Source organism: Miscanthus floridulus, unplaced genomic scaffold (genome assembly GCF_019320115.1).
Source record: "Miscanthus floridulus cultivar M001 unplaced genomic scaffold, ASM1932011v1 fs_605_7_8, whole genome shotgun sequence".
NCBI lineage: Eukaryota > Viridiplantae > Streptophyta > Magnoliopsida > Poales > Poaceae > Miscanthus > Miscanthus floridulus.
In genome coordinates, this window is record NW_027097008.1 from 1 (window position 1) to 9942 (window position 9942).

General features: G+C 46.7%; 1 protein-coding gene across 1 annotated transcript; it reads left to right on the top strand.

The window, feature by feature from the left end:
• Window positions 1-9187: 9187 nt before the first annotated feature.
• Window positions 9188-9727, top strand: LOC136532405 (uncharacterized). Its single transcript, XM_066525008.1, has 2 exons — window positions 9188-9342; window positions 9490-9727. The coding sequence occupies exons 1-2, from the start codon at window positions 9188-9190 to the stop codon at window positions 9725-9727; spliced, it is 393 nt and encodes a 130-aa protein (XP_066381105.1).
• Window positions 9728-9942: the final 215 nt, after the last annotated feature.

Below are 9942 nucleotides of genomic sequence, written 5' to 3' on the forward strand. Positions count from 1 at the left end.
TCATACTAGAACATGTACAGAAGCTACACACAAAATTTCAGAATTTTTGGAGCTATCATGAATTTCCTACAAATTCCCAAAGTTTTAGCACTATTCACAAATTCAGAAAATAAAAATTTTCACTGTTCTTCTTCCTCACTCGCACTGACAGCCAGGCCCCACTGTCAGTGACTCAAAGAAATCACGGCGGCGCTGCCCTCATTGGCTGGCCTCAAAATGCGCCGATGGTGACGCTCCGGCGAGGCCGACCTCACCAAAATTATCTACACACTACTACGAACCCATCCCAGCCCTCAGATCGGAAGAAGGCGCACCGGAGAAGGCTCCACGCCGGCCATGGCGGCTCGAGCATGACGGCTCACGGCGTAACCCCAGCAATGGCGCAATAGAGTCTAAAACAAGGTAAGTATCGCGCTCAGTAGCTCACCACGGTCACGCCGGTACGTTCGGTGAAGCCAGAGACGGTCTGGGACGGCCTGGCCATGTCGAGGCAATGATGGCGGAGCTCCGGCCGGTCTCGGGGAAGAAAGCGTTGGGCCGGGCGACTCCGGCCAACCCAAGTGGCGTAGGCAAGCCACAGAGAAGCACAGGGCTGAGGCGATCGCGTAGGCGTAGCTAGGCACGACGGATGCTGGTCGACGGAGGCTACGGCGAGCGGCGGAGCAGAGCAGAAGGGGAAAAACGGGAATGACTGACGGCGGCGGCTGCTATTTATAGCCGGGAAGGGGTTGCCCGACGTCGACAGCGCACGCCCGAGCTCACCATGGCACCGGTTGCATGTCAACATGCAAAGAAGCGGCGAAATCCGATCAGCGGCGACCTCCACGTGGCGCTGGCGGCAAGCAGAGAGGTGGATGTTGATTTTTGAAATAATTACAGAACTGCCACTGCGTCCATTTTTCAAATTACTCACAAATTTTCTAAAAAAGTTGAAAATCTCCAAAAATGAAAGTTGTTCAATTTTTCAAACTCTACAACTTTGCTTCTAGAAATATTTTCAAATTCTGCCTCCATTTTGAAATTTGAATTTGGGGTGCATTTGAGCATTTGAATCATTTCAAAATTACTCCAAATTTTATATGTAAACTTGAAAAACTTTGAATACCAAAGTTGATCCACATAAAATAACCTCCAACTTTGCTTTTTGCCTCAACCCCAAATTCCATATGGATTTTGAATTAGTCAAAAGGGGCAAAAAGGACTTTTATAATTTGAATATGAATTCAAATTTGATTTGTCTTCCTTTTACTTAAATTTTGATTTTTGACCAGTAACATGGCCCATTAGGGTTATTTAAGTCAAATGACACATGACCTCACATGATCACATGAAATTTGACCCTTGTGGTCATGATCTTTATTTAGGGTTTTGAAACACATCACATGAAATAACAACATTATGAAATAAAGCTTATTTAGTGAATGCATTCAAAAATTTTCTACTTTATGAATGCTTTGCAATGCATATGATGACATGTCAAATTTTAGTGCTAGGTCAAAACACCAGAGGTGTTACAGCTATCTGGTTCCTTGTTTATGTTGCAGTTTCGATCCACTATACTTGTTTTTCACACACCTATCACCTTGCTATCCACCATACTTGCTTGTTTGTTACACACCTGGTACTTGGAGCATTTTAGACCAGCAACGAGAACAAGTACTTTGGACTATAATTCAGCATTACTTTCTGTTACTAACTTGTGTGCCAGATATATATATTACTCTTTGTTTGCCTTCCAAGCTCCACAAATTCTTCAGATCAGTACAGAAAAAGGGCCTTGCAATCTCGTTACCACTGCCTCATAGGTATCATGAACCAGCCACTGGTTGTACCGCCACTGCTTGCGTTGGTAAGAACTTTGTAAGAGCTTGGTAAGACGCTTCCACTTGCTGTGAAAAGTGACACCACTACAACCACATAGTCATTTGGTAGGGATAAGTTTCACCAGTTTGTTCCTTGTTTTTGTGTTTACAATGATAGGTTGTTCGTATCCACCGACTTATGATGGTATAGGTGCTGATGAGTACATGGAGTGGGAAATTGCCATCGATAACATATTTGCTACTCGCTTTATGTGTCCAAGGAGGAAGGTAAAAAATGCAGCTAGTGTTTTGCGACATTCTGCTTTATCTTGGTGGGAGTCTTTAGATCCTTCTGATAAACCTCAAACTTGGAATGATATGAAACTTCTTATGCGAGAAGCCTTTGTTAATCCACCTCCTGTTTTGACTTCGTATGCTGAGGTGCACCATTTAGAGGAAGAGTCTATTGTTATTTCTCTTGCTATGACTAACCTTCTGCAGAATAATGTACATAAGCGAGAGGATGACATGGAAGAAAATGGGGAGCTCACAACCTCATATGCAAATTCAGAATCATCACTTTACCATGCACCTATTACTCCTGCTAAGAACACAGGTAATGCCCATGGTCCTACACTCACGAAAGGTGAAAATTGTCTTAATGTACTAAAATTTTCCACAAACCATGCTGTCATAGAGCAATTGTTAGTGGAACCCTCTCTTGATTTATCTTTGTCCCATGATAATTTACTTGATGTTCCTTGTGACAAAGATGAATTGGTTGAAGATGCTTCAGTTTTACATGTTTTAAACCAGTGACTTGTGCTAAAAATAAACATGTTATTTATATTGCTACGAAAATTGATGAGTTCAAACTGTTGTCTTCTTTACATACTTTGGGTTACATTGAATTTGATGTTTTGTGTAACCTAGATCGTTTGGAAGAGAGCCTTTTTAAATATGCTGATTTGCCTTGGTTTTCTAAACACACATATCATGTTATTGGCAGATATAACAAGGGACAATATATGATACATCGAGTATACATTCGTAATAATATGAATTCTCCTTTTGTTGTACAAGATTATGATCGTTTAGAGGGTAGCCATAATAATACAAACATTTTCTCATGTTCCTTAAAGAAACAAGTTCACTTCCAAGAAGGGGAGCATTGTTGGTTACTACCTATGTCTGCTCGACCATCTATTCCTGCATTTGGTTAGTTCTAATCTTTTGCAGGATAGTGTTGACATACATCGTGTGCATTCGGATCATGGAGTCTACATGCTTGCTGAAATTTTTATGTGAGATGACATGCTAGAAACTTGGAAACATGGTCACGTTCCTTCTCATAATTATTTCAGTTTTCTTTGTCCTCGCAACCCCGTTCTCCTTTATGTTGTGCAGGATCAGTTTCAAGCACAATCGACGCCGAGGACAGCTTTTCATCAAGAAGGGGAGGATGATGAGGACATGACACCCATGCATATGACCATGTTTGGTGCATGGGATAGAGGGGAAGGAGGCTAGCAAGGGTGTCCAAGTCAAGAAGGAGGCCCGAGGCTAATTCGGTTCGAGTCCCCGAGGTGGAGGCCCAAAGCAACTCAAGTTCGAGTCTGTCTCGAAATCTAGGACCAGTCTGCCTTAAACTGGTCACCCAAGACGCATCCGGACTCCGTTTTTGATGATCCATATATGGATGGAAAGCTAATTTGATAAGGAAGCCAATCCAAGTGGTTTCATGTCAAAACCTCTTCGGAATCAACGGGAATCGTCGAAACAAGTCTGCATCCAAAATCTGCCAGGGTGCTGCAACACCTTCTTTTGGTCCGTTGGACCGTGTATCGTGTTTGGGCCCATTAGGGGGCGCATCCAGGGTAGGCGACGACCCTAAGACCTTTATAATCATATGCCACCGCCATCATTAGGTCTTGGGTTTTGCTTAGATTATTCTATCAAGAACAGTTTCGCCGTTCATCAGTTTGTGAGACCCCAACTTTGTGAGATTAATCATTCATCTGCAATTTGGTTGTGTTATTTCTTGTTCTTGCTTGTGTTCTTCGTTGTGCAGGCAGGGATTAGCCTTCTTGGCAAGGTCAACCTGGTCCGTGACTTGGTTGATAACCAGAGGAACTATGGTGCTAAGATTGTAGGGTTCAATCTTTCGATCTGAAGCCGGATCGGTGTGTCATTCTCCGCCACAACGATAGTTACCTCTACCTGACGGAAGATCGGGATCCCCGTCTCCATTACCAATCCCCACCAAAAGAAGTACCGGACTGCTGCTTGAGCCATGGGGTTGCAATGGAATGGCCTGCAACAGATCTTCCATGTGTCTCTTGCTGAATTTTTCTCTCAATGCTCATAGCTTGATCTACAAGGTCTTGCAAAGTATGATATGGAAACATCTCAACAAAACCAGAAATTTCTTCATTGTGGTCACCCAAAAATCTTTCCATTTTTGACTCCAAATCCTCTCTAATTCCAGCCCGCACCAACAGCAACTCCATCTCCTTATAATACTCATCAACTGATCTTTTTCCCTGCTTCAACATTTGCAACCTATTGCGAAGGTCATGCTAATAGCTAGAGGGTACAAATCGCCTTCTCATCACTTGCTTCATCTCTTCCCATATGTTGATATGTTCATGACCCAACACAAGTTGATTCTCCTGTATTTGATTCCACCAAGTGAGGGCATAACCAGAGAACTCAATTGAAGCAAAATTGACACGCCTTTGATCAGAGAGATTATGCACTCTAAAAATTTGATCACACTACTCAGCCACTCAAGATATGCATCTGCACCTTCTCTTCCAATAATTTTTGGGATACTTAACTTGACACGAGCAATGTTGTCTGGGTCATCCCTATTATAATGACCATAATGATGCTCCCTATCTTTATGATCAGCACGCCGGCGATGATCTCGGCACCGCCCAAACAGACCATCATTTGCAAAGGGATTCTCATTATCAACAAATCCCTCTTCATGATCAAAGTCATCAGATTCTTCATCTTCAAAATGCACACGGTGGTCACGACCATGCCAGTGAGCTCATCCTCCATTTCAACCACGATGACCAGCCCACCTACCACTACCACGACCATCTCTGAAATGGTCATGTCCCGCATCAGAATTTTTACCACCAGATTCATCATATTGATGGTGAGGAGCCCTTCGTTCATCTGTAGGCATGCGTGCATCGAGCATTCTCTCCATGGCCTCCAAGAGCAAGTCTGCCATTTGGTGCAACTTAGCCCGTACAACAGGGGGTTCTTCTTCTCCATGACGACCACCATGAATACTCGAATTGGATCCTACCATGTTAGCACTTATGCAAGAAACATTGTGGAATCGCACAACCTCACCTCTTACTTACCAATGCTCTTGCTTGTTCTCAAGGATAGTGAGTGTGCAAGTGTAGCAGTTAAATGGAAGTGATTGAGAGGTCGCAAGGATTACGAGTCGAATGTCCCGGTTTCAGATTTTGGTGGAGCTATAGGTGGCTAATCAAGGGAGGCTACGGTACCGCAAACTAAGTGGTTTCATGTGTTCAAAAGATATGAATTTGCTGCTATTGAGATTACCACAAACTTGAATATGTAAACTGAAATTTGCAGTTATACAACCCACAACACAACCCCTACTTTTCAAATCTTTTCACTTCTCTTTTTTTTGAATCTTTCTTCCTTTGTTCTTCTTTTTTTTGATTTTTTATCACTAACAGGGGTGCGGATAACAAATGAAAACAACACGATAAATGTGAAGATGGTGACTAGTAGCTTGATGAACACAACAACACAAAGGTAGCAGTACCACCAAAAGATGGTGACTAGCAGCTTGATGAACACAACACAAAGGTAGCAGTACCACCAAAAAGGATTTTTTTGGCTTTTTAGTGGACTTTAGGAGATGAACAAAAACAGTAACAAATGATAGATAAATCAAAGGTAAATATGTGGATGATGGTGAGACCTACCATGACAACGAAAGCTTTGATACTAGTTGATAAAAAACATCCTTGAGGGTGGCCCGATCTTCACTACAGTAGGTCACAAATCAAAGATAACTTGCTGCGAATAGCGGAATAACTAGCTTTATATCTGAAAAAGGTTGGATGCGTCCAAGCGATGGGGAGAGAGGCACCAAAATTGTGAAGACTTCGACTTGATCTCCGAATGACTACAGAACCGCAATCCAGAACTCATCCGCATAAAATGGTGCAGCTGTACTAGAAACCGTAGAGCATGAACTAGGGGAACCCAGAGGGATCACTTCACAAGTCCAAGAAGAACAAGGAAGAACAAAGGTTTGGGTAAGGCACTCAGTAACTTGGCTACAATATGAGGGGTTTATTAATTCATCAAAAGGTACCTAATAGCTTAGAGGTAGGGGATATTTATACTAGGAACAACCCTCCTAGTTAAGTGTGAAAATGAATTGGAGTTTCTGAAGATAGGCAATGTGAAAGGTCCCCTCGAGAAGGATTCCCGAAGTGGTCTCGTGTGACTGTTGGCCTCCAGAGCAGTGTCCACTAATCTGGCCATAACTCTTTATTGAGAAGTCCAAATTCTACCCCTAGCAGACTATTGACCTTCTGCGTCACTTTTTTCTAGGGTCTGTTTGTCCGTCCGTGTTACTTGTCATCCCCGTTACTTTTCCCTAGGTCTTGTCATCCGTCCATGTTACTTTTCTAACGGAGCTATTTGGTAGGACCGTGTCTTGATCCTTTGGCCATATGCCTTCCATATCTTCATGTGTAAACCTAAGCATCATCAAGATAGGACATTTAGGTAGTATAACATTCTTAGAAGTGTTAAAATTACAATAAGTTAGGAATGAATTCACCTGCTCTTGAAGTTTCTTGGCATGGCTTCTTGTAAGTGGCCCTTGATTTGTATCCTTTGGACTTGAGCTAGCATTCATGACTGGGATGTCCTCATCACATGCCACAGTTCCAACCCAGCAACAGCTAGTGTGCCAGGTAGGGGGTAGCGTCAAGTGCGACTTAGGCTCTTCGATGGCCAGAGCCACCTGCCTCATCATCGGAGCAAGCGGCGCCGCCCTAGACAGTGGCATTCGCTTCCCTGGTGAGTTCTTCATCACATTCGGTGTCTTTGCCCTGAGCTAGGTCCTCAACTTTGGGATCCTAGCCTATGTCACTGACTGCTATGATGAGCTTCATCCCCACGTTAGGGCCACGCTGGTGAGCAATGAGCTCTGAGCGTCGCCTCCTCCACCAGGACTTCTAGGAGTGGATCTCGAGGTCCTGGCTTGATAGATCTAGCATGGTCTGGGTCCACACCCCACCATGTTGGACCAGCGCTAGATGTTCTATAGCTGGCCAATGTCCACCACCAGATCACCACTGGTGAGGTGCTCCAACCATCTAACCGCTTCTAGTACTACCTCCTGGACCTAACATTTGCGATCTAGAATGCGGCAGCATCCTTCTAGCTAGAGCTGGAGCACCTCATCAACCATGCCACGCCAAGAAGCGCCATCCTATCTAACACCGCGGGGGCAAATGTCCCCTCGCTGTGCACCTTCCTCAAGATCCTCTCAGGGAATTACCCAGAGTACGACTCTGATGACATCAACTACTATGCCCTACCACGCATGTGCTACTACATCGATGGTGAGGGTCTGCCTGAGGAGGCACCTGAGCTCATGCTGCTGGACTAGAGTCCCCACAGCCGTGCAATGTACCTTTAGGAGAAGGCGGATCACCTATAGGCTCGGTAGGTGGACCTAGAGGTCATCAAGGTAGAGCTCGGGTGACAAAGGTAGGACTTTGTGTAGCAATAGGCTGTGCAGCCCCTGGCAATGGCGACAATGCATGCACGGGGGCTCCCAGCACCCTAAGCTTCCCCTAAGCAGCCTACAACATGGCGGCCACCACCTATCGACTAGAGGACATTTTCGACATGCCGGACCCAAAGACCAACGAGCGCCTACACAAGACAAAGGAGCTTCTCCACATTGCCCTTGAGCAGTCGGCCAAGAGTTTTGCCTCTTAGCGTCATGTCGCGCTCTCTAGACCATCCTAGCTGACGACCACTACCAATGGGAACCACTCCAATGCGCACGCCCTACTGATGGGTGGAAGCTGTGGTGACTCCTCTGACAGTAGCTTTGGTCATCCGTGGACCAGGGGTGCCAAGCCTCGATAAGAGCGAAGGCGTGAGCCTTCCCCCCAGCGTCCTCCCATGCACCACTAGGTCGACGACAACTGCGATGTTTGCGACACCATCGAGGCTAGGTGCCATGCTCAGGCATAGTCTCATACTCCTGAGCGAAGGGACAGGGGCACCATCATGGATCACTTTGGCCCCTAGGTATTTAGGGCGGTGACCCAGGTGGCCCCCTACCCTAGGCGATTCTAGACTCCAACGCACATATCCAAGTACGATGGTGAGACCAACCTAGACCATTGGCTCAAGGACTACTGCCTCACCATGAGGGCTAGGGGGTCTAACGATGACTTCACCATCTAGTACCTTCCCCTGCTCCTGTCGAGCTCAACCAGGGCTTGGCTCTAGCAACTCAAGCTCGATAGCATCCGCTGCTGAGGAGACCACCACTCCATCTTTGTCAGGCACTTCTAGGGTACATACACTCAGCCCAGGAACTCGTGGGACCTTCACACTGTAGGTAGAGGGCCGATGAGACCCTCTAGGAGTACATCTAGTGTTTCTCAAAGAAGCGCAATGAGCTCCCAAACATCACCGACACTGACATGATCAACACCTTCATCTGTGGCATGACCTACGAGGCCATGAGACCCCACGCATGATGAGGGAACTCCTAGATAACGCCACCTATTACACCACTGGTGAGGAGGCTGTCTAGGCCAACTTTAGTGGCAAGGCCAAGGCCACCGGCCACCTCAGTGGTGGAGATGGTGACGATGATCCTATTTTGTCCCAGCACCACTACGACAAGAGGAACAAGGACCAAAAGCGTCATGGGAAGGAGATGGTGGCCGTGGCTGACCACGCTACTTGGCCTCAACCCCACGAGCGCCTCCTCAAAGAATGCACCACCATTAGGGGCTACATCCATGGCACCCTTGGCCAATAGGGCAAGGCCCAGAAGCCTACCCCTAAGGCCAGCAAGCCAATGGACGGGTGCCCTGGAGGACGAAGCTGAGTTTCCTGAGGCTAACCATTGCCTCATGATCTTTGGGGGCTCCTAGGCATACAAATCCCGCTGGTAGCGCCGCATCACCAAGTAGGAGGTGAATGTTGTCCACACCCTCACTGCCCCAATGTGGCTCCGATGGTTCTAGACGGCCATCACCTTCGACCAGGAGGATCACCCTGTTCATGTTCCACACCCAAGGTGCTACCCGCTCATGGTTAGCCTAATCGTGGGTACCATGCGCCTCACCAATGTGCTGATGGATGGGGGCCGTGGCCTCAACATACTCTACGCCAGCACCCTCGACATGATAGGCATCCCGCGAAGTAGCCTGAGCCCCAGCAAGGCACCATTCTACGGGATCATCCCAGGGAAGGAGGTCATGCCCCTCGGGTGCATCTAGCTCAACATCACCTACAGCCAGCCAAACAACTTCCACAAGGAGCCACTCACCTTTGAGTTGGTCAACTTCCCCAGCATCTACCACACCCTTCTAGGCTGGCCATGCTTCGCTAAGTTCATGACTATTCCCAACTATAGCTACCTGAAGCTCAAGATGCTTGGCCCAAAGGGGGTCATCACTGTCAAGGGTAGCTTTGAGCAAGCCTACTATTGCGAGCAGGACTGCGTCGCCCAAGCGGCCACACTCGTTGCCCCCTATGTTCCTGATGGCCCTGACCACAATGCAGGAAGGGCATTGGCAGAAGGAGCAGCCAAGGCAGCAATGGTGCTCGACCGACTGAGTATCGGTGAGGCATCCAAGAAGGGGTCAACCTGATCGAGGTGTGTTCTAACCTTTCCCCATGAGGGAAGGCTATCACTGAGCCATCCACCTAGAAGCACTATCTCTCAAGCTAGTACCTATCTGCCAATGTCCTTTGCTAGCCCACCTCTCCAATGACAAAGACCAAGATAAGTCCTGTCCTCCCGACCTTCTTACTCTACTCATTTTTTGCCACTGTCTCCTTTGTCTCGAGCTACTCTAGCAGATGC